Source organism: Oratosquilla oratoria, chromosome 27, assembly GCF_046742065.1.
Source record: "Oratosquilla oratoria isolate Oo_2021 chromosome 27, ASM4674206v1, whole genome shotgun sequence".
Lineage (NCBI taxonomy): Eukaryota > Metazoa > Arthropoda > Malacostraca > Stomatopoda > Squillidae > Oratosquilla > Oratosquilla oratoria.
In genome coordinates this window covers 38234392-38259586 of record NC_134803.1, presented here as the reverse complement: position 1 = coordinate 38259586, position 25195 = coordinate 38234392, and the positions used below count along the sequence as shown (strand labels likewise).

Below are 25195 nucleotides of genomic sequence, written 5' to 3'. Positions count from 1 at the left end.
GTTGCCAGGGTGGACATTCATAGCCTAAACTAACCTAACATTCTACAGTTGATAATGGCACATGATGCATAATCAAATCAAACAACCTAGCCTATTCTATGTTAGAGTGGAGAGAACAGTTGATCAGAGTGGCCAGAGAAATTCTACAATTGAAAGTAGTTGGGGTGGAGATCCCACAGTTCATCGGTGTGAGGGGGATTCTACAATCAACCCTAAATTGTTATAACTTACATTCGAAATAACTAAGTAAAATTTACACTTGGAGGAAGAAAACACTACAAGATCACTTGGTAGTTTTGATAAAAGAAAAATTACAAAATTGTAGGGATGAAGTAATTATGCAAGGGAAAAAAAAGCTTGTCATTAAATAAACATATGATGTAAGCAAGGTTGATCATATAATTGTAATGAGAACCTCAATGAAGAACAAATTCTGGGGAGATTCAATTGAGGAAAGTTAGCATGATTTTAAACTGGATCAACAAAATCTTGCGATCATAGCGATCTCTGGTGTTGATGGACTAAACTACCTATACTCCCAGATAGTGTTTTGTTTTGCGTCACGTAACTTTAGTAGGTTGTTGATCTTCCTTACTAAATTGTTCGATAGCAACTGGCAACAGTTTCTGCAACAAGATGTCAGGGTTGTGCAGAGGAACGCTGACAAATATATTTAAAAGGTGAATTAATTTCCCCATGTTTTATAATATGGATATGAAATATGTATATAATGACCTATAAGGACATTGAAAGTGTTGGTATATCAGACGATTGTTTACGTAGGATTGTGCACCTAATCTGTGTAAGCAGACGATTCTGAAATTCTGAATTCGAGTTTGCGAGTTTACATAATGCATGGAAATGTATATGTTGTTATATCATATGTTCTTTAACTATTAAGAGGGGACAGTATAGTTCTGAAGTTAATAGAGGTTTTGCACAATCGGTAGGCAGTGTTGTCATGAAGTGTGGGCCATTTCTTGTGGTAGTGCATCAACATCCAGACTCGAGTTGCTATTGGTCAGTTGGACCATATAATTAATTTGTCTCTTGCTTGAGATACGAAAGGCAAGTCTGCTAAATATTAGGTCGTGACAGCTTATATTATCTATAGGGATTCAGATTTATTTGTTTCACCTTGTTTCCTTTTTTATTTCAAATCACAAATGATCAAATCTTTGAAAAAATAAAATTTTATAGGAATTATAGTTGCACAATAGCATTCTAAAGTTATGAAATATTGATATGTATAGAGCCATTTATTTTTGAATGGTAGTTAATTTCACATTTTCTGTTTTGCTCTTAGATTTTTTTTTTTTTTTTAGAATTATTTTCAATGAAGTATTAATAATTATTGAAAAGGTTAATTAATTTTCAAGATAAAATCTATCTCTCCATAAAGAAGTTACCAGTTTAATTATTATATTCAGTTATTCTCATCTCTTATGAGGGATGAGAATAAGGATAGGCTTCAGTAATCCTTAACATATTATGTTTTGCATTAGGTGATGTAAGATTAATTATAGAGTTTAACCACTTGAATATGATGACACCTATGTACTCATCATGAGCCATGATTGGATGCCAGTGTCAGCTTCCTGATTATATTAATTTTGTAGCTATGGCAAATATTCTCAAGTCACAGTATGAGAGTGTCTTCAGTGACCCAAAAAAAGACAAGGTGGTAGAGGATGCAAAAACTTTCTTCACAGACTCCCCAAACAGCCCACAAATACTCTCATCAATCGAAATCACCGAACAGGACATAATGGAGGCAATAAAAGCTATTCCACCTGAAGCGGCAGCGGGACCGGATGGTTTCCATGCACAACTTCTGAGAAACTGTGGACAGGAGCTTGCAAAGCCACTTCAGATGCTTTGGGACGTATCAGTAAAATCTGGCACAGTTCCTACTATGCTCAAGACCTCCATCATCACACCCATACATAAGGGAGGAAGTAGAGGCCAGGCAAGCAAATACAGACCAGTAGCCTTAACTTCTCACCTAGTAAAACTATGCGAAAGAATCATAAGAAAGAGGATGGTGAAGTTCCTGGAAACAAAGGAAGCCTTCAACGATGGACAGCACGGTTTCAGGCAGGGTCGTTCGTGTCTGTCCCAGTTACTCGAACACCATGAGAGGATCCTCGAAAGCACACAGGATGGCTGGAATGCTGATGTGATCTACCTTGATTTCGCCAAGGCTTTTGACAAGGTAGATCACGGCATTCTCCTACATAAGCTACAAAATCTCGGAATAATGGGCTCACTTGGAAGATGGTTGCATAGTTTTCTAACAGGCACAACTCAACAAGTATCTGTCCAAGGAGAACTGTCTGAGCCCAGTAGAGTAAAAAGTGGTGTACCACAAGGGTCAGTGCTAGGGCCACTCCTCTTCATTATACATGTAGGAGATATTGACGAGAAACTAAAGTATACTGAAGCATCCTCTTTTGCCGATGACACCAGGCTGAAAAGGCAGATAACATGCCCAGAAGATGCAGAAAATACACAAAAGGACCTCAATGAAATACAAATTTGGGCAGCATCAAACAACATGGCATTGAATGGTGAGAAATTTGAACTTGTACGCTATGGGAGAAATGAAGACCTCAAAAACTCCACAAACTACAAGTACAACAACCAACTCATCACAGAAAAAGAGCATGTCAAAGACCTTGGGGTATTCATGAGCGACGATGCAACTTTCTCACACCACATAAATAAAATAATAGAAGCAGGAAGAAACTTGAGTGGGTGGGTGCTTAGAACTTTTAACTCCAGAGATGGGCAGTGCCTAAAGACCCTATGGAAGTGTCTGGTAGTCCCAAGGCTCGAGTACTGCTGCCAGCTATGGTCCCCATACAAAATACAAGAAATAGCCAACCTAGAGGCTATCCAGCGTTCCTTCACTGTAAAAATTCAGGGAGTACAGCACCTAAACTACTGGGATAGACTGAGCCAGTTAAAACTGTACTCTCTGCAGAGGAGAAGGGAACGGTATATAATCATCTATGTGTGGAAAATCCTGGAGGGCAGAGTACCTAATGTGGGGATAGTGGCAAACTACCATCCGAGAAAGGGAAGACTATGCTACATAAAGGGTACTGTAGGCTCCATACAAAGAGTGAAGACAATAAAACACAACTCTTTCACTCACAATGGACCTCGTTTGTTCAACTGCCTCCCAAGAGATCTCCGGGACCAGACAGATACTAGCCCGGAGTCTTTCAAGAGAAAGCTGGACAAATGGCTGGATGGGTTACCAGACCATCCACCGATACCAGGATACCCCTACAGCCACCACAACACCCTGCCAGAAGCAGTACAGAACCAAGGACAACTTGGAACGTGCGGAAGCCGACTTCAGCCGTGTCATTAACAGACAAAATTACCGAAAGAAAGTATAGCTGTAATTGAGTGACCTCTGTATTCTGTGAACAGGCTTGATAACATTTTCTGTGATGTTATATTTATTCAGGGTGAAAGAGAACAAGTAAAATAGCAGAAACTTTATACTTTGTAATACCCGTATTGTGATGCATCATCATACATCAGGCAACCTGATATGAGCACGAATATTTGACTCATATTGAAGAGGTTAACTTTTCAAAGGATGACATAAGGATTCTCAAAAAATTATATTTGACATGAGTGGTATGCTTCAACTCTGCCACCCCTCTTAGATGGGGGAGAACTTTTGGTGTATGTATATAGTATACAGGAAAGGAGTAATCTATGGGGTCCCATCTCCTACTCTCAAATTTATTGTATCTAGATTCAAATTTCAAGAGGGGGAGTCACCAATTAAGTAAAGTGGCCTTGCTGTGGATATATTGTGTCTTGCTGCATTGCTTCTAACCCAGAGTAGTGGACAGGAGAGAGGGATGACCCTTCATCCATGAAGAACTAAGACCAGAGAGAGGAAAGGGTGGTGGGTAGGAGTGGATGCATGTCTTTGACTTGGTTACTTTCTGTATAAGGAGGAAACACCCCTTGGTATATGTATGTGTATATATATATATATATATATATATATATATATGTATATATCTTTGAATTCATGTATTTTTTAGCTCGGGCAATATCATCAAAGCTATCCCAAGTACTTATGCATCTATAGGGAAAACTATTTCGTCGCATCCTTTAGATTGTGTGTATTTACCTAGTTGTATCTTATGAGAAGGGGAGCTACGTTCATGGTGTCCCACTTTTGTATCTTACAGTGTCTATTTTGCTCTTAAATTCGTGTATGATTTTTGCACACACTTTTGTTTTGTCCAGTTTGTTCCAAGTGTCCACCACCCTGTGGAAAACTGTTCTTCTTCAGATCTCTTCTATAACTATCTTTTTTGAGTTTCTTGTCATATCCTCTTGTGTTTCTTGTATCCCAATTTAACAAGTCCTCTCTATTGTGTATTTTTGTGCCTTTCATGATTCAATAGATGGTCAGTAGGTCACCTCTCTTCTGTGCTTCAAAGTCGGTAACTCCGATTTAGCCAGTCTCTCTACGTATGACAAGTTCGAAAGTGTTGGAGCCATTTTTATGGTTGCTGTCTGGATTATTTAAATTTTCTTTATTTTCTTTTTGGCAATGGGTGACCATAATGTCGCCATATATTCCAGTCTAGGCCTTATTAATGTGTATGTGTTTGCTATTCTGTGTGGTTGCATAGACTTGGTTGAGTATGTATTTACATAGTTGATGAGAGTATGTATGAGTTTACTTTTATTTATTTATTTTCTTATTTTTCAAATCCTGTAAAATATAAAACTACAGGAGTTAATGAGAAAAAATTACAGTTACAGATCAGCCATATGGAATACAGTGCGATGGCAGCACCACGATTCGGAGCAGAGGCCAATCAGCAAGTTACTCATTGCAAACCGTGGAGAAATAGCCTGCCGTGTAATGAAGACAGCAAGAAAAATGGGTATACAGACAGTGGCTGTGTACTCAGATCCAGACAGAAATTCAATGCATGTTTCAATGGTAAGGTTTAGTTTATGAAAAAGTATTAAAATGATGAAACCTTGGCTGGCCACCTCCCATTGAGTGTATAGATAGAACCATACCTTTCTTCAGTTCTAATTTAGAAAACCATGAATAAATAGGGAATGCCACATTTATCATGTTTCATCATCAAGATTGAACTTGTTTAACAAAATGGCATACTTAAGTATTAGATAGTGTTATTTAGCAACAGTGTTCCCTATACTTATGAAGGTCCAATAAGAATATAGGCCCCATATCTGCTGAAAAAATACTTTGTCATTAAGAACAAAATTAATGAAACATTCATCCACGTTAAGATCTTAATATCATCCATTCTTGAATTTGCTTTCACTTCTGCAGGCAGATGAAGCTTATAATATTGGACCAGCAGCTTCACAGCAGTCATATCTGCGTATGGATCGTGTGCTGGAAGTGTGCCATAAGTCTGGAGCCCAGGCAATACATCCAGGTTATGGGTTTCTCTCAGAAAATGTGGAGTTTGCTCAGCTTCTGGCAAAAGAAGATATCATCTTTGTTGGACCACCAGCTTCAGCCATCAGGGATATGGGCATCAAGAGGTGGGTCTTGTAATGTGATGGTTGTTATGTTCTCGCTTGATATTTGGGCATCACAATTAAAACCCCTTGAGTGCTAGGTTGCTTCTCAACTTAATGAAATAGACAAGATGTACAAAAAATGATGGTGGCAGGTTATACGTAAATGTGAGAATTAAAGTTGTGTGAAGAAACAAATATTTTTTAGTACTTTGTTGGTAATAAGCAACATTTCTGTTGTGCTGAAAAGGTGGTGTTATACTCGTAGAGGTGTGAAAAGAGTAGGTATATACCTTTTGACTCAACCACCCCCCATGTATTTTTGTCCCATTTTTCATAGCACATCAAAACATATAATGGCAGCAGCTGATGTGCCAATAATTGGTGGATACCATGGTGAGGAACAGGGTGATGACACATTGAGAGAAGAAGCTAGAAAAATAGGCTTTCCAGTGATGATAAAGGCAGTGAGAGGAGGAGGAGGAAAGGTAAGTCTAGTTTGGTATCTCTTGTGTTGCTGATACATGGTTTATTTACAGTTGATTTTATCTTCTACAAAGAAAGTATGTTCATGGAAGAGGTCTGTGTATAAATTGTATGGAAAGCATAAATGAAAATTTTACTTGTAGAGCTCTTCAGAATAATTATGTTGCTACTGATCATTTGAAAAGGCACTACATAACAAATTATAGCAAAAGATATACAGGCTCTCTAAATGGAGAAACAAATAAATTTACATCCAACAAGGTCATCTTTCCCTTACAAGGATGTGGCTGAAACAAAGTGCATGCCTACCACACATCCATCAAACCCTATTCATTACCCCTCCTATCATAACACCTCATTTTAATATGATTATATGATGTGAGATAATGTAGAGTAATTTTGGGAAAATTCTTTGGAAATGGAGGCTTAGACAAGATATAATGGAAGATATAGAGGCATACAAAAGATGCCAGAAGTCATCGAAAATGTTATTTTGGGTACTTGAGAAGTAATTAGGGCTGTTAGCTTTATGAGACAGAAAGTAATATTCAGAGTATAAGGATTGAATGTTATGTAAATTTTATGAACCGATGAAATGCTACTTTCAGGGAATGAGAATATGTATGACAGAAGAAGAATTTGATGTGCAGCTCGAATCTGCTCGCAGAGAAGCCATGAAGTCCTTTGGCGATGATGTGATGCTCATTGAGAAGTTTGTGGAGAGACCACGGCATGTTGAAGTTCAGGTAAAGACCTACTTTCCACCTATGTAGAAAGTTGCTTTTGTTGTAGTGAACCCTCTTTATCATTTTTGTTCTGGATTATGTTAAATTCTTCTTTTTGAAGCTTTCAGCAACACCTTGAGTGAAAAACTTGAATTATGTTGATGAACTTATTCATTATTATGGTTCATGAAGGAACAGATCCTGGCCCAACTGGAGCCTTAATTGATTGAAATGCCCAGGACAGGGATTGTTACATGTGATCGAAATTGTTTCATCCCATATATCTTAGCACCACATTAGCTTTTTGCCAATTATTATCCTTGTTCTTCTACTAGTGAATATACAGTCTGCTCTTGCATCTTATCCAGCAACTCTTTACATTCACTGAGTATCCATTTTGAAATACCCTCAGGTCCTGGGATTTTTCTCACATTCATTTCCTTCAGTAGTTGTGCATGTATTGAAAAAAAATTGATTATGTAGTACAAGGTATATAGAATTCATAAATACATGTACCAAGGACTTTTATCCCCTTACAAGGGGGGGGGGTATCCAAAGTCTAAAGACATGAATCTACTCCTACCCATTTCATCCCAAGATACTCCAATCCCATTCACCACCCTCCCCTCCCTCGTTTCTTAGCTCCTCCTGGATGACAGGTGATCACTGCATCTTGCCCACTGCCCTTGGTCAGGAGCAATTTAGCAAGACACAACACATCCACAGCAAGGCTGCTTCATTAAATTGGCAATCCCCCCCCCCTTCTCCATCCCCTTATGCAGAAAAAGAGAAGACAGAGAGAAATCCCTTTGGGCTGCATCAAAATATCATTCACATGTACTCTGTAACCTCCTCCCATCCCCTACCCATTCCCTTCCTTTCATCACATGATCTTCCATACACAACCATTCTCCGCTCACCTCTATCTTCTGTCTTCAGCCTATCCATCCATCTTATCCTTGGTCACTCCCTCATGTTCACTTAATCCACTTCTGCCTTCCACACCGCTTTTACTTTCTTCACTCATTGTTTTCATGTGTCCAAACCATCCCAATACTGTCTCATCAACCCTATCTCCCAACTCCTTTTCCAATCCCACTCTCCTCCTCACCTCCTCATTTCTCACTCTATCCAGCCTAATAACCCCAACCATACTTCTCAGGAGGTATTTCATCTCAAACACATTTAAGGCAGACTTCATGAATTGTATTAAGTGTTAAGGAGTATATATTTATTTCCACTTTCAGGTATTTGGAGACAAACATGGAAATTATGTTTACTTGTTTGAGAGAGACTGTTCTGTGCAGAGGCGACATCAGAAGATTATTGAAGAAGCTCCTGCTGTAAGTAGAAACAGAACATGATTTTCATTTATTTATTTATTTGTTACGGCACCCCCACTTATCTACTATATTCACTGATTTTATTTGCTTATGTGACAGTGTTTGGGAAGGCGTGAGAAAGAAAAAGGTTGAGGATAAATGTGGGTAAAAGTAAGGTGATCAGATGTACAAGGGGAGAGGATAGCATCAGATTGGAAGTATTTATGGAAAAAGGCTGGAGGAAGTTTTAGCTACTTGGGGGCAAATGTAGCGGGAAAGGGAGGAGTGGAGGTGGAAGTAGAATTTAGATTGAGAGAAGCAAGTAGATGCCTTGGGGGATTAAAAATTATAATTAGAAATAGACATTTGGGAAAGGGTGCTAAGAGGAGATTGTATGAAGGAGTGATTGTGCCAATAGTACTGTATGGGGCAGAAACATGGAACATAAGAAAGGAAGAGAGAAAGAATTTAAATGTGTTTGAAATTAAATGCCTGAGAAATTTGGTAGGGGTTACTAGGCAGGATAGAGTGAGGAACAAGGAGGCAAGGAGGAGAGCAGGGGTGAAAAGGGAGTTAGGAGATAGGGTTGATGAAAGAGTATTGGGATGGTTTGGACACATGAAAAGAATGAGTGAAGAAATATTTGTAAAAGAGGTGTGGAGGGCAGAGGTGGAGTGAGTGAACATGAGGGGGTGACTGAGATGAATTGGGTAAAAGGGGAATGAGGGGAATGTCTGTTGAGGAAAGAAGGGAGAAGATAGGGGTGAGTGAAGAATGGTTGTGTATGGATGATGCATTGAAGGGAGTGGGTGGGGGATAGGGGGGTTTGAGGGAATATGTGTGAATGATATCTTGACACAGTCCAAAGGGATTTCTACCAGTCTTCTTTTTTCTGCATGAGGGTATGGAGAGGGGAGGTCACCAATTTAATGAAGCAGCCTTGCTGTGGATGTGCTGTGTTTTGCTGCATTTCTCCTGACCCAGGGCAGTGGGTGAGATGGAGGGATGACTCATCATCCAGGAGGATCCAAGAAAAGAGGGAGGGAAGGGTGATGAATGGGAATGGAGTATGTGGGGATAAGATGGGTGGGAGTGGATTTATGCCCATGACTTTGGCTACCTCCTTTGTAAGGGGAAAAGCCCTTGGTATGTGTGTATATATATATATATTGTTGGCAGGAGATAGGGGTGAATGGAGAATGGCTCTATATAGATGATGCTGTGGTGCAAGAAATGGAGGGGGAGGGGTGGGTGGGAGGGTAGGGATTGGTTATGTATGAATAATATTTTGACACAGTCTGAAAAGATTTCTCCTTGTCTTCTCGTTTTTCTGAATGAGGGGACATAGGAAGGGATGACCGATTAAGTGAAGTGGCCTTGCTGTGATGTGCTGTGTCTTGCTGCATTGATTCTGACCTAGGGCAGGGGGCAGGATACAGGGATGACCCACGATCCATTAGGAGCTAAGATGACAGGGAAGGGTGGTGGATGGGTGTGAAATGGGTGGGAGTGGGTACTTGCCTTTTAACTCGGCTACCTCCCTTGCAAGGGATAAAAAGCCCTTGGCGTATATATAGATATGTTGTTACCAAGGCCCTTTTTTTTTCTCTCCATAATTTTCATATTTTTGAGGAAAGTCAATACCAATGAGCTAAGTTATAAAGATACTGAAGTAAAGAATTACTAACATTATTATTTTCCTTATCTTTTAGCCTGGTTTGTCATGGGAGGTTCGGCGGTCAATTGGAGAGGCTGCTGTTCGTGCTGCACGGGCTGTAGACTACGTCGGTGCCGGCACTGTCGAGTTCATCATGGATCCTCAGCACAATTTCTACTTCATGGAAATGAACACCAGACTACAGGTGGAACATCCTGTATCGGAGATGATCACAGGAACAGACCTTGTTGAATGGCAGCTTCGGGTAAGGAAGGATTATTTGTACAGGCTAATTGGTGTTCCTTTGTGGTTGGATTTCCTGCCCTTGAGTGAGCTTACATTTTGGGTTACTCCTTGGAACCCTCCAATACCTCTTCATCATCTTTCTTTTCTTCTTCCTCCTCCTCCATTTCTTCTCCCTCTTCCTCATTTCCTTCCTATTCCTCCTTTTCTCCTTCTTCCTCTTCCTTTTCCTCTTCATCTCCTTCCTTTTCTTCTTCTTCTTCTTTTTCTTCCTTTTCCTCTTCATCTCCTTCCTTTTCTTCTTCCTCTTTCTTAGGAGAGATCCATAACCCTAAGGTATTTTGTAACATCCCTGAGTTGCCCCAGATCACTCATAGAAGCTCTCCCTCTCTCTTCTTCTTCTTCTTCTTCCTCCTCTGGTCTATTTTTGTGTAAGTTTGTACGTGTTGAAAAAATTATCTCAATTGTTAAATGAAGCAGCCTTGCTATGGATGTGCTATGTCATGCTACACTGCTTCTGATCCAGGACAGCGGGCAAGATGCAGGGATAACCCGTCATCCAGAAGGAGCCAAGATAAAAGGGAGGGAAGGGGGTTAGTAGGAAGGGAGTATGTGGGGATGGAATGGGTGGGGGTGGATTTTATGCCTTTGTTTTTTGGCATGAGGGAGGATGGGGGGTGAGGGAGTATGTGTGAAAAATAATTTGATGCAGCCTGAAGGGAATTCTCCTTGTCTTCTCCTTTTATGCATGAGGGGACAGAGGGGGGTCACCGATTTAATGAAGCGGCCTTGCTGTGGATGTGCTGTGTCTTGCGACACTGCTTCTGACCCAGGGCAGTGAGTGAGGTGCAGGGATGACCCATCATCCAGGAGGTGCCAAGATAAGAGGGAGGGAAAGGGATAGATGGGAGTGTAGTATGTTGGGGATGGAATGGGTGGGAGTGGTTTTTATGCCTTTGTTTTTTTGGCCACCTCCCTTGTAAGGGGGAAACACCCATATATGTATATTTGCTTGTAGTTTATTATCTACATTTGTGTGACGGCATACAGTAGATAGGTAAATATATCAAGAAATATAAACAATCATAGTGTGACATAAGATATAGAAATGCAACACCAGAATTGGGCCACTCATGGGTACTTACAAGTGGTGGTCATGTAAAATGGATGTCTGAGAAAATTGTTGTCCCACAACCCATCCTCAGAGTCCATCATTACCCTCACCCCATCTGGAACTCTGGTCCCTGAAGGACTGACACTGTTTTGGACTGTGGCTAGCCGTATTTATTCCACCTTATCATATAAGGAGAGCTAACAACCAGTGACATAGAAACTATCTATCTCTGTACCAAGGGCCTCTTGCTCCTTATAAGGGAGGTAGTGAGCCAAGGCACACACCCACTCCCACCCACTCCAACTCAATCCACTCTCATCCATCACCCATTTGTTTCCCTCTCATCTTAGCTTCTCATGGATGAAGGGTCATCCTTGTCAGTTTCTGTGACAGGGATGACAGAAATTGACTAGCACAAATACAAAACAGACATCACTCCAAAGTTTCTTCCCAGAGATCTTTGGGAGGGCTTTGAATTGGCTACCTCCTTAATCAGGGGGTTTGTAGTCTATGTATATAGATGGGTTGTTGTTCTCATCTTGTGTTGGTTTTCTTACCAGGTGGCAGCTGGAGAACCTTTGCCAGTTACTCAGGATGAAATTAACTTGATGGGGCACAGTTTTGAAGCTCGTATCTATGCAGAAGACCCCAACAACAGCTTCATGCCTGGAGCTGGGCCACTTTTACACCTGTCAACACCATCTCCTTCTGAGGATGTCAGGATTGAGACTGGTATGGTTAATAATTTTTCTTGTTTACTTTTAGGAGAGATTACTCTAAAAGTTATATCTTTAGGAACAAATGTGGCATTGTTACAATTCTGTAGAAGTAAATATTTGAATATTTGTGTTCTTTATATAGACATTTCTTGTCCTCCCATCCTTAGTTTGTTAATATGTATACAAAACCCTTAATCCCCCTTTTGTGACTTACATATTCAACTCTTGACCTACATATGTACTGCTATATTTTGTTTATACCTGCAGGTGTGCGTGAAGGGGACGAGGTGTCGGTACATTATGACCCTATGATTGCAAAGTTGGTGGTTTGGGGACAGAACAGAGATCAGGCTTTGAACAAGTTGAAAGCATGTCTCTCAGAATACAATGTTAGTTGAAAGTGTAGTACCTTATAATTTTAAAGTACTGTATTTTATGGCTCTCAAGATACTGGTGACAAAGTGCACCATAATTTTTACTGTCTAAAAGAAAAATAATAATTGTTATAATGATAATAATAGCACAGTAAACCCTTGATAAACCAAACCTTATTAAATTGACTTTTAGAGAAACCAAATTCCTCTAATATGCCAACCTCCATCATACAGTATATACATACATATACCAAGGGCCTTTTCACCCATACAAGGGAGGTAGCCAGTCAAAGGCATAAATCCACTCCCACCAATTTCATTCCCACATACACCACTTTCATTCACCACCCATCTCTCCCTCTTTTCTTGGCTCCTGGATGACAGGTCATCCATGCATTTCACCCATTCCCCTGGGTCAGAAGCAATGTAGCAAGATACAGCACATCCACAGCAAGGCCACTTCATTTAATCGGCGACCCCCCTCCCTCTATCTGCTCACACAGAATAAGAGAAGATGAGAAATCCCTTTAGGCTGTGTCAAAATATCATTCACACATACAACCTAACCCATTCCCCACCCACTCCTATTCATGCATCACAGCATCATCCATACACAACCATTCTCCACTCACCCCTATCTTCTGTCTTCTCACTCCTCAACAGATCCCCCATATATACCCTAAAGTATGAGCTGCATGCTACTGAGCAGCTGATACTTTAGGGTCTACATTGGGCATCCCTACAAACCAGAGCCACACATAATTTTGTCTGTAATAGAGGAAATCTCTATTCATAGAGAAAGTATATATACAGTAAATTATGTTTGGACACGTGACCATATGCTGCCTATAATAAATTAATTTCTTGTTGAGGCAGAAATACTAATCATCTTATAAACCAAACTCTTGATTAACTGTTTGGCCTCCCACCTCCATTATTTTGGTTTATTCAGGGTTTACCATGTGTGTGTATGTGTAGGGAAAGTGCAAAAGATTACCCGTGTCATTTTCTCTTTCGTTAACAACCATTCTATTTACTAGTACCTCTTTCACTTTCTTCCTTGCTTGACAGACAGTGCATCCAGTGCCCCCTTTATCCCATCCATCCACCTTATTCTTGATCTTCCCCTCAAGTTCCCTCCATCCTCTTTTGCTTTCCACACTTATTTAGCTAGTCTTTCTTCACTCGTTTCCCAAACTATCTCGGCATTCTTTAGTCAACCCCATCTGTCAGCTCTCTTTCCATCTTCACATTCAGTAGGTTGACATTTTATTTGTCTAGAGCTTTGTCTGAAAAGTTAAACTTAAGTGCAACAATTTTATGTATGGTGAATTGTATAATTAATTGCCCTGACAAATTACAGATTGTTGGCCTGAATACCAACATAACATTCTTGATGGACTTGGCATCTCATCCAAAGTTTGTGGAAGGAGATGTTCACACAGACTTCATACCACAGCATTATGATGAGCTCTTCCCCAATAAACCAGTTACTTCTAAAGACCTTTGTGAGGTATGTACCTACACTAGAATAATTTTTTTTTTCTTTGTCATTTACAAAATTTCATGAATGTTTTTGACTTTGGCTACCTCCCTTGTAAGGTGGAAAAAGCCCTTGATATATGTATGTATGAATATTTTGGTTATTCTTCTCAAGAAGAACGGTTACAGTGGCAGTAGACATCAATAAGGCATTTGACAAACTTCCCAGACACATACTCATATCACTGACAAGAATTGGTGAACAAACTTCTTAGCTTGATAAAGAGTGAAGAGTCTTCCTAAACAACCAACTGCCTGGGATCAAAAGATTGTACATTGAAGTTACCCCAAGAAGTAATACTCTCACCTTCATACAAGTGAACTCCCCACATCAAATCCAGGATAAGGCACTGCACTCATGTGTTGATGACCCAACAGTGGCAACCCAGCACAGCAACCACAAAACAACTCCCAAGAACACCTAAAGCATACTTTGACAAATTACAACAGTGGCTAAGACAAAATAGAATGGAAACTGCCTCTCAGAAATCAATGATATTGCTCACCCTAAAAAAAAATTGAATTAAATTTTTAATGGTAAAATTGAGTGGCCAATGCCTTCCATTGGACAAGAGCCCTAAAATTCTGGGGCCGAATTTATAAAAGATCCTAACCCTAATGGCAGAGATTTTGCCTAAATCCCTGTGTCAGCAACCTAAATGTTTATGTCTAGACATAACATCGACATTATGGATGATTGATTTTGAAGATTTATGTCTAGACTTAGGGGTTAGTATCTTTTATAAATTTGGCCCCTGGGGCAACAGTTTGATTGATCAGTTCTCAAGTAGAGTAATTAGTAAGGTTTCCCATTCAATTTGGTGACAAGCTTTTTAGATTTTATTCTGCATTTAATGGTGGAAATCCTGATTTATTTTAGATAATTCATACCAAGATTCTTCCTTGCATTTAGCCTAGTTGAATGAAATTGTCATTACCATGTAGGATGTCATTACACTAATGTGGTTAAGAAGTAATAATGTACAGAAACTATTTTCAAGTATGTTTAATTGTTTCAACAGGCTGCCTTAGCTATCATATTAAACGAGTACAACGAGAATGTTCGCCGCATCTCCAAATCTCAAGATCCAACCTCACCTTTTGCCCCAAGTGTCATTCCTCGTTTCAATCACAAACTCACTCGTCCCATAGCCCTTAAAATGGGAGACAAAGGTAAGCTTTCTGTTGGTAAATAAATTTAATTTCATCAGATGATCCAAAGATGGCTTTACTTCTTTACTTTGTTCCTAAACTTTATTATGTTTAACTTGTTCCCAGGAGGTGCCAAGATGGGAGGGAGGGAGAAGGGTGGAGGGGAGTGGAATATATAGGAAATGGAATGGGTGGGAGTGGATTCTATGCCTTTTTCTTTTTGGCTACCCCCCCGTGTAGGGGGAAAAAGCCTTTGGTATATGTATGTATGTAACTTGTTCCCTACAGAGGCTTTGTATTAGAAAGAGAACAGAGGGAGGGAGTAGAAAAGAGGAGAAGAGGGTGCATAGATCATGTTTTTGTATTAACCCCTTACATACGGTGCCGCACACGTAGGCGTCATGGGGAGCGAGTGTATTCGCGAGGCTGCCATATCGGCGTCTTGATTATATTTATTGTAGTCGCCCCTCCATAATGATATTCTTTCTAATTCTTTTGTAATCGCATTTTCTATGGTTATCAAAATTCACGGGTGAAGAGAGAATGTTCGATACAAGCGGTGACTATATTTTATGATGCGAGTATTATTACGACACGTCGTACGGCTGGCATTGGTTGCTGCCACCGAGATCTTAGTCCATGACGCCTACGTGTGCGGCACCGTATGGAAGGGGTTAAGAGTGGTATTTCATGGATTTGGAGGCATGTCGTGGTACATTGTTTCTGATCCAAGCATTGGATGGAGGTCAGGGATGGCACCTTCATCCACAAGAAGCTAAGATGGGGGAGTGTGCTATGGCTTGATACCTCCCTTATAAGGGGAAAGAAGCCATTTGATATATAGATGAATAGATAGTTTGTTCAACTTTGAATTTCTCAGATTTTAAAATGAAAGTTGATCAAGACTAATTTTTCTTCTTCTTCTTTTTTTTTGATGGTCATTTAATACCATAGCTGAATAAAATTGTGTGGTGATGCTGAACAGTAGAAATGCCATTTTTGAAGTTGCTGATAAAAATATGAACATTTAATAGGTCTGAAGGGGGAGTGTACAGAAAAATAATTAGTAGTGAATTGTCTAACAGCTGGTAACTTATTCAAATATTTCTTTTCAAAGAGCACGAGGTCAACGTTACTTACAAGAAAGATGGCGGATTCACCATGGCTGTGAATGGTGAAACGCTTGAAGTGAGTGGAAATCTAGTACGTTCAGACAATGTAGTCACCATGAAGAGCTCGATTAATAATGAAGTATCCAGTGCTCGTGTGGTTTCTGAAGGAAAGGAGCTCCACATTTTTACAAAGGTCAGTTCTTTTCTTGAGAATAATGAATTTGATGTCGGTCAATATACAAGTTGGGTAGTACAATTAGCTGTCATGATTTGTGAAGCTTAGGAGATGCAACACCTTTGTACATCCTTTTCAGCAGTGATGGTGGCAGTGGTACCCAGATTTATAACAAAAACTTTATTTTGGACAATTCCTCCTCCTATTTTCTCTGTGTCTCACTACATTGACTTTGATCTAAGCATTCTGGTTGGGGATAGGAATGACTCGTCCATGAAGTATTGAGATGGGAGGGGTATTAAATGAGATTTAATGTGTAAGTATTGGGTGTGTGATTTGACTTGGCTACCCTCACATAAAATGGGGAAAAGGCCTTTGATATGTAATGTACTTCATCTCTCTCCCACATCAGACAAGAACCACACTATCACACCTGCAATCAGGACACTAACTGTCATTAAAATAGTACCAACACAGAATAGGCCTGGCAACAGATTCAAACTGCCTAAGATGGAACCACACAAGACACCCAGAACATCTCTTACTACAATGCCCCACACTAACAATCCCCAGACAATACAATATCTCTTCCATAAGTGACTTGGGTCCTGCCCAGAAGCTGTAGCCTGTTTCCTGGAGGCTGCAGGTTTTCTGCAAGTGAGCCCAGGGGGAACATTTATTGATTAGTAAGGGTGTTGATGGGCTCTGAAGCAGGTGGCAGGGTGCTAATTTTCTCCAGTGTTTATCTTGCACAACATTCCATTGCAGTTACCCAATGGTGGTCCTTTCATTTGGAAAGATGCTGGTTTATTATACATACATATACCAAAGGCTTTTTCCCCCTTACAAGGGAAATAGCCAAAAAACAAAGGCATAAAACCTACTCCCACCCATTCCATCCCCACATACTCCACTCCCTCTTATCTTGGCTCCTCTTGGATGATGTGTCATCCCTGCATCTCACCCACTGCCCTAGATCAGAAGCAGACACAGCACATCCACAGCAAGGCTGCTTCATTAAATCAGTGACCCCCCTCTCCATCCCCTCATGCAGAAAAAGAGAAGACAGTGCTGTCAAATTATTTTTTCACACATACTCCCTCACCCTCATCCCCCACCCACTCCCTTTCATGCATCACAGCATCATCCATACACAACCATTCTCCACTCACCCCTATATTCTGTCTTCTTCTATCCTTCCTCAACAGACATTCCCCTCTTTCCCAATGCCCCCTTTACCCCATCCATCCATCTCAATCTTGGTCGCCCCATTATGTTCACTCCTACCTCTGCCTTCCACACCTCTTTTACTAATCTTTCTTCACTCATTCTTTACATGTGTCCAAACCATCCCAATACTCTTTCATCAACCCTATCTCCCAACTCCCTTTCCAGCCCTGTTCTCCTCCTCACCTCCTCGCTTCTCACTCTATCCAGCCTAGTAACCCCTATCATACTTCTCAGACACCTCATTTCAAACACATTCAAACTCTGCCTCTTTCCCTTTCTTATGTTTCATGTTTCTGCCCCATATAGTGCTGTCGACACAATCACTCCTTCATACAGCACATCCTCTCAGCATCCATTCCTAAATGTCTATTTCTCATTATGTTTTTTAATCCCCCAAGGTATTTACTTGCTTCTCTCAATCTACGTTCTAACTCCACTCCTCCCTTTCCTGCCACATTTGCACCCAAGTATCTAAAAATGTCCACTTCCTCCAGTCACTCCCCCTCAATACTCACTTCCAGGCTGCTGCCATTTTCTTCCCTTGTACATCTCATCACCTTAATTTTACTCACATTTATCTTCAACTTCCTTCTTTTGCACACCTTCCCAAACTCTATCACTAACTTCCTCAATCCCTCCTCTGATCCTACTACAAATGCAGTGTCATCAGCAAACAACAACTGGCATATCTCCCACTTTTCTCCATTTCTTTTAACTATCTCCAATCCCTGGCCCATTATCTTTGCATTTACCTCTTGCACCACCCTATCATATAAATTGAACAGCCAAGGCGGCATAACACATACCTGGCAAAGTCCCACCTTTACCTCAAACCATTCACTCCATTTCTGATTCTAACACAAGCTCTACTATACATACATAACCAAAGGCTTTTTCCCCCTTACAAGGTAACCAAAAAAGACTCCCTCTACTACTTTCATAAAAATTTGACTGCTCTTAACAGCTTTCCTCCTATCCCATATATCTGCAATACCTCCCACAGTGCCTTCCTGTCATAAGCCTTTTCCAAATCCATAAAGGCCCAAAAAATATCCTTATCTTTTCCCAAAACTTTCTCACATATCTGTCTTACCACAATAATCTGATCCACGCAACCCCTACCTGTCCCAAACTCACATTGTTTCTCTCCTAATCCTCTCAATCAAGACCCTCCCATAAGCCTTCCCAACTACACTTAACAAACTGATCCTTCTGAAACTACTACACTCACACTTGTCCCCTTTTCCCTTGTAAAATGGAACTATACAGGCACTCCTCCAGTCCTCCGGCACTCTATCCTCTCTTAAACAGACAATAAATAACCTCACCAAACATTCCACCATCACTGTACCTCCTTTTTAAAACATTCTGCATGACACCCATCCAACCCAGGTGCCTTACCTGCTCTCATCATCTTAACAACTGCTCTCACCTTATCTTAGATTATTTCTCCTCCATTTCCCTAACTCATCACTGTAATTTTCTAAATGCTACCCACTGCAACTACCTTTCCCTCCCTATTCTCCTTCACATTTAGCAACTCCCAAAAATACTCTACCCATCTTCCTCTCATTGCTTATTTCTGTTTTATTCTCAGGATGGCAGCAAGTGTTTCACCATTCCATCTGCAAAGTTTGAAGCTGATTTGGGATCAGGTGCAGGTGCTACAGGTGACGCTGTTGCTCCCATGCCCGGCGTGATAGAAAAAATCTTTGTGAAGGAGGGCGAGACAGTAAACATGGGAGATCCTCTGGTTGTTATGATCGCTATGAAGATGGAAGTAAGTGATAGTGACTCCAGTATTAATAAAATATATACATACATACATACATATACCAAAGGCTTTTTCCCCCTTACACAGGGGGTAGCCAAAAAGAAAAAGGCATAGAAATCACTCCCACCCATTTCATTTCCCATATATTCCACTCCCCTCCACCCTCCTCCCTCCCTCCTATCTTGGCACCTCCTGGATGATGGGTCATCCCTGCATCCTGTCCACTGCCCTGGGTCAGAAGCAGTGTCGCAAGACACAGCACATCCACAGCAAGGCCGCTTCATAAATTCGGCGACCCCCCCCTCTCCGTCCCCTCATGCAGAAAAGGAGAAGACAGGGAGAAATCCCTTTGGGCTGCATCAAATTTTTTCTCATACATACTTCCTCACCCCCCATCCCCCACCCACTCCCCCTCATGCATCACAGCCTCATCTATACACAACCCTTCTCCATTCACATTTATCTTCTGTCCTCTCCCGTCCCTCCTCTACAGACACTCCTCTCTTTTGTAAAGCCCCTGATAGAACACTTACGTGAATGGAATCTTTTCTCGTTGCAGTATGTAATCAAGGCAGCATGCCCTGGTGTGGTGGAGAAAGTCCCCTTCCAAGTAGGAGACAATGTCGCCAAGAACACACATCTTGTCAAGATAGCTCAAACTGTGGAGAGTTGAAATATGCTTCACAAGGGCACTTAGTTGCTGGATGCAAATAACAGCTCTACTATTCTTCAGGTTTTCTTCGAGCAAGCTTACTTTTTTAATGATCAAAGGGTTCTGAAAGAAATAATAGAATTAATGGGTGTTTATAGTTACTGAGAAAAGTTTGCTTTGAAAATTAATGCAAATTATGTAAAATAATAAACAATTTTGTATAAATGTTAGCGGTGATGTAGAATTTTATACATGAATGGGATTGTTCATTGAGGGGTATGACATAACATAATGTGAGTAGAAACTCAAGTTTCATACAGTATTTATTTTTGTATATAGAGTGGCTGTAAAATAGATATTTTCTCATTATATATTGTATTCTTATTTTCCTATATAGTTCTGTATATCGGACATAAATGTGGATAAACCAGGGTTTTACAACCAGAGGTACAAAGACCATAGGAGATCCATGAGATCATAACCGTGTGTAAATTTAATGTACTCGTGTGGAAGCTTTATTATATAATCCCCACAATACATCTTGCACTTAGGGGTCTCAATAATACAAGATCTAATACATACATACATATACCAAAGGCTTTCTCCCCCCTTACACGGGGGGTAGCCAAAAGGAAAAAGGCATAGAAATCACTCCCACCCATTTCATTTCCCATATATTCCACTCCCTCCACCCTCCTATCTTGGCACCTCCTGGATGACAGGTCATCCCTGCATCCTGTCCACTGCCCTGGGTCAGAAGCAGTGTCGCTAGACGCAGCACATCCACAGCAAGGCTGCTTCATATATTCAGCGACCCCCCCTCTCTGTCCCCTCATGCAAGATCTAAGGAGGCTGCAAATGTAAAAAAGTTGAGAAACCCTACTACAGGGTTGAGACTGGGTACAATGAACATCGAAACGATGGTGAGAAATGGGAAAGTGGGGATGTTGCAGACTATTTAGAGATTAAGAAGAGGAAGTTCTTGTGGTCTACAGAGGACAAATGAGGTATGGGAGGACCTAGTACATGATGTGATCTTTTATCTCTAATCTTAATTGTGAAACATTCACAAGTAAACAACACAATGTTACTGGATTTTTTTTATTTAGAGAAAAAACAATATGGCATTTTACTAAGTATTCAAGTTCAGTCTCTGTGTCCAACTCCTTGTTTTTATACAGAAAGTTTTTATATTAAATTCTTTTTATGGCTGTAACTTCAGGGTATTCTGTCTGAAGCTTATCCACTTGAAGCTGGCATGGCATAGGGAAGTACTATCAGACCTCGCTCAACGTGACTCCACCATGCATGAAATTTCAAGTTTACATGAATAATCAAGATATCCCAACATTTGCTGAACACAACTGTGATTCACAATTTGAATAACCTGCCTGGTCGTGTTGTTCACCAGTGTCTGGAGAGGGTTTGGGAACCTAACCTATTTTTTCCCATAAGACCTGTTATTCACCAAACATGAATTTCGTCCTGCATGATGATTAAGGAACCTAACACTTGTGTTCGGTGAGGTCTGACTGTATACTTAGTTTCACACTTTTCACTGTGGCTATAAACGGTGTCATCAGTGTGCTTCCAGGAGTTCTAGGTAGCTTAAATGTTGATCACTTGTCAATCTCCTCTGTAGCATGGATGCCAATGGTTAAAAGGAAGTTGCAGTTAGCAATTGATAGGATTACTCGATGGACTCCAACTCGGGGATTTTGTTTCTCAGCTTCAAAGTCTGGTCATGCACCTTTGCCACCTTTGTGGTGTTTGCCCTGACCCAGACTATCTATGAAAGAAGAATCTTGTGTAGAGGAAACTTGATTTTTGAGTCATATATTTGACAACTGCCTGACTTGGGTACCTTACCTTCATTACATCAAGGCTAATTGTATGAAGGTACTATTTTGGCTCATACCTCTTGGGGTGCTGACAAACAGACCCTCCTCCTCTTGCACTGAACTACTGTTCTAAGTTGGACTATGGATGTGAACTTTATTCTCCTGCTACTAAGGCTCAGCTTTGTGTGTTGGATTCGGTGCACCATGTCGGTGTTTGACTGGCAACTGGTGTGTTATGATCCCCAATACCTAGCTTATTGGTGGATGCTGATGTTCTTCCATTAGACTTGTGTCACCAGTCCTTATTGTTGAGGTGCTGGTATCAAGTGCAGTGTCATCCTGAGACAGTTTCCCTGGATTCACACTCAGTTCTATGTGCTTCACTTAAATTTTCATGAACCTTTCAGCATCGGGGTTGCATTTGTTATGGTAACATTCAATGTACCTTCCATTTCTGTATGTCCCTATCGATTGCCTAGAGTTGGTAACTAGTAATTCTTCAATGTTTCTGTCTGTGGCCCTGCTATACCTAATAAGAACTTGTAACCAGATTATGAGCCCCATGCATTATTTGGGGTCATTTTGGTCACCAGAAGCTGAAAGAAGAGTGGAAGTGAAGGATAGAGTAGAACTAGGAGTAGAGGAATGGGGATGCTTCTAGGAGGGAGTCACAAGGTGTGCAAAGATGGTGTGTGGAACAAGGATGGGAGGAAATAGAAGGAAGGGTAGCGAGTGGTAGGATGATGAAGCAAAGGAGGTTGTAGAAGAAAAAAAACAAGCATTCACGGATTGGTTGGAAAATAGGATGAGAGGTACAAAGAAAAGAAGAGAAGTAAAGCATAAGATAAAGGAGGCAAAGAGGAGAGTAGATGTGAAATGAGGTAAGAATATGGCAGAATATTTTGAAAGTAAAAAAATGTTTTGGAAGGATATTAAGAGGAAGGGGAGGCAAATCAAGTAAAGAAGAAAAGGTAAAAGATACAGATGGAGAGATAATAATGGAAGAGACGACATTAAGAGGAAGATGGGCAGAGTATTTTTGGGAGATGCTAAGTGTGAAGGAGGATGGGGAGGGAAAGGTAGTTGCAGTGGGAAATGCTAAATAAATGACAATGATGAATGAGGAAAGTGAAGAAATAAGAAAGATGAGGTGAAAGTGCAGTTGTTAGTGATGAGAGCAGGTAAGGCACCTGGGTTAGATGGGTGTCATGCAGTGTCTGAAAAAGGGAGGTATGGTGATGGTGGACTGACGGGTGAGGTTGTGTAATGTTTATCTGAAAGAGGGTGGAGTGCCAGAGGACTGGAGGAGTGCCTGTATAGTTCTGCTTTACAAAGGAAAAGGGGACAAGTGTGAGTAGTAGTTTCAGAGGGATCAGTTTGTTCAGTGTAGTTGGGAAGGGTTATGAGAGGGTTTTGATTGAGAGCATTAGGAGAGGAACAGAGGGAGTAATTGGTGAGGAACAGTGTGGGTTTAGGACAGGTATGGGTTGTGTGGATCAGAATTTTGTGGAAAGGCATATGTGAAAAAGCTTTAGAAAAGGTAAGGATGTTTTTTGGACCTTTATGGATTTGTAAAATGCTTATGACAAGATAGACAAGAAGGTACTGTGGGATGTTTTGCAGATATATGGGATACAAGGAAAGCTTATAAGAGCTGTCAGGAGTTTTTATGAGAGTAGTAAAGCCTGTGTTAGGATTAGAAATGGAGAGAGTGAGTGGTTTGAGGTAAAGGTGGGACTTTGCCAGGGATATGTCATGTTGCCATGGCTGTTCAATTTATATATGGATGGGGGAGGTGTGAGAGGTAAATGGAACGGTAATGGGCTGGAAGTTGGAGGTGATTAAAGAAAATGGAGAAAAATGGGAGATAAGCCAGTTGTTGTTTGCTGGTGACACTGCGCTTATAGCAGAATCAGAGGAGGGATTAAGGAAGTTAGTGGCAGGAACAGGAGGAAGTTGAAAATAAATGTAGGTAAAAGTAAGGTGGTGAGATGTACAAGGGGAGAGGAAGGCAGCAAATTGGAAGTGAGTATTGAGGGAGAGAGACTGGAGGACGTGGATAGCTTTAGATACTTGGGGCTGAATTTGGCGGGAAAGGGAGGAGTGAAGTCAGAGGTAGAATGTAGATTGAGAGAAGCAAGTAAATTCCCCGAGGATTAAAAAGTGTAATGAGAAACAGACATTTGGGAATGGATGCTATGAGGAGGTTGTATGAAGGAGTGATTATGCTGACAGCACTATATGGGCCAGAAGCATGGAACATAAGAGGAAGAGGTTAAATGTGTTTGAGATGAAATGCCTGCGAAGTATGGTAGGGGTCACTAGGCTGGATAGAGAAAGGAGGAGAGCAGGGGTGGAAAGAGAGTTGGGAAATAGGGTTGATGAAAGAGTATCAAGATGGTTTGGACACATGAAAAGAATGAGTGAAGAAAGACCAGTAAAAGAGGTGTGGAAGGCAGAGGTGGAGGAAGTAAACATGAGGTGGTGACCAAGGATGAGATAGATGGATGGGGTAAAAGGGGCATTGGGAAAGAGGGGAATGTCTGTTGAGGAAGGGAGAAGACAGGGGTGAATGGAGAATGGTTGTGTGTGGATGATGCTGTGATGCATGGAAGGAAATTGTGGTGGAAGTATGTGTGAATGATATTTTGATGTAGCCCAAAGGGATTTCTCCCTGTCTTCTCTTTCTCTGCATGAGGGGACGGACAGGCGAGGGGTATCATCAATTAAATGAAACAGCCTTGGTGTGGTGCTGTGGATGTGCTGTGTCTTGCGGCATTGCTTCTGACCCAGGGCAGTGGGCAAGATGCAGGGATAACCTGTCATCCAGGAGCCAAGAAAAGAGGGAACGAGCGGTGGTGATTGGGAGTGGAGTATGTGGGGATGAAATAGATGGAAGTGGATAAATGCTTTTGACTTTGGCTACCTCCATTGTAAAGGGAAAGGGGAAACCCTTAGTAAATGTATTTTGGTCACCTGCCCAGATTGGGTCACCACCTCATCCAGAGGTCGAAGGCCACAAGGCCTCCTGTGGATTATACTTGGACATAAAATTAGGCCAAAGGTATGGACGCCAGAGGGAGAAATGTGACAAATCAGAAAAAAAGGCTCAAACTTGGCTGGTTGCTACACACGTCCTTGGGTTCAGGTTCCTCCCATCTACTTCACCAAACTCTGTGCATGACTTTCTTCCTCTGGGGTAAGTTTGGGCCAAATTGATGACCTGATGATTTTTGGCAAAATCTGTGGGGTCTCTATGTACTTTTTTTTTTTTTTTTTTTTGGGGGGGCACCACCTCACAGGTTGAGAGCTACCATGCCTCCTGTGGATTGCACTTGGACACCACTTAGGCCAAAGGTGGCAATGTGAAAATTCTGGACAAAGAAAAAAACTCGAATTTGGCTGGTCACCACACATGCCCTTGGGGCCCAGGTTCCTCCTGCCTACCTTGCCATGCTCTGTGTACAACTCTCCCCCTCTGGGTTAGGTTTGGGCTAAATTGGTGACCTGATGATTTTTGATGATTT

At 41.0% G+C, this 25195-nt stretch overlaps 1 protein-coding gene across 2 annotated transcripts; it reads left to right on the top strand.

Moving 5' to 3' along the window:
* Positions 1-531: 531 nt before the first annotated feature.
* Positions 532-20196, top strand: Mccc1 (Methylcrotonoyl-CoA carboxylase 1). Of its 2 annotated transcripts, none has more exons than XM_076210473.1 (14): positions 532-680; positions 4804-4993; positions 5357-5574; positions 5891-6038; positions 6645-6782; positions 8009-8104; positions 9796-10005; positions 11658-11829; positions 12084-12205; positions 13554-13703; positions 14755-14905; positions 16002-16189; positions 18999-19181; positions 19735-20196. In XM_076210473.1, the coding sequence occupies exons 1-14, from the start codon at positions 637-639 to the stop codon at positions 19846-19848; spliced, it is 2124 nt and encodes a 707-aa protein (XP_076066588.1). In that variant the 5' UTR covers positions 532-636; the 3' UTR covers positions 19849-20196. The 2 variants fall into 2 exon arrangements, with proteins under 2 accessions (XP_076066588.1, XP_076066589.1); XM_076210474.1 differs by having other exon boundaries at positions 551-680; positions 4810-4993.
* Positions 20197-25195: the final 4999 nt, after the last annotated feature.

Coding starts and splice junctions, on each gene's coding strand:
- Mccc1 (XM_076210473.1), top strand. CDS start 637: ATGTCAGGGTTGTGCAGAGGAACGCTGACAAATATATTTAAAAG. Junction 681..4,803: donor CTGACAAATATATTTAAAAG/GTGAATTAATTT, acceptor AAAAAATTACAG/TTACAGATCAGCCATATGGA. Junction 13,704..14,754: donor CTTCTAAAGACCTTTGTGAG/GTATGTACCTAC, acceptor TTGTTTCAACAG/GCTGCCTTAGCTATCATATT.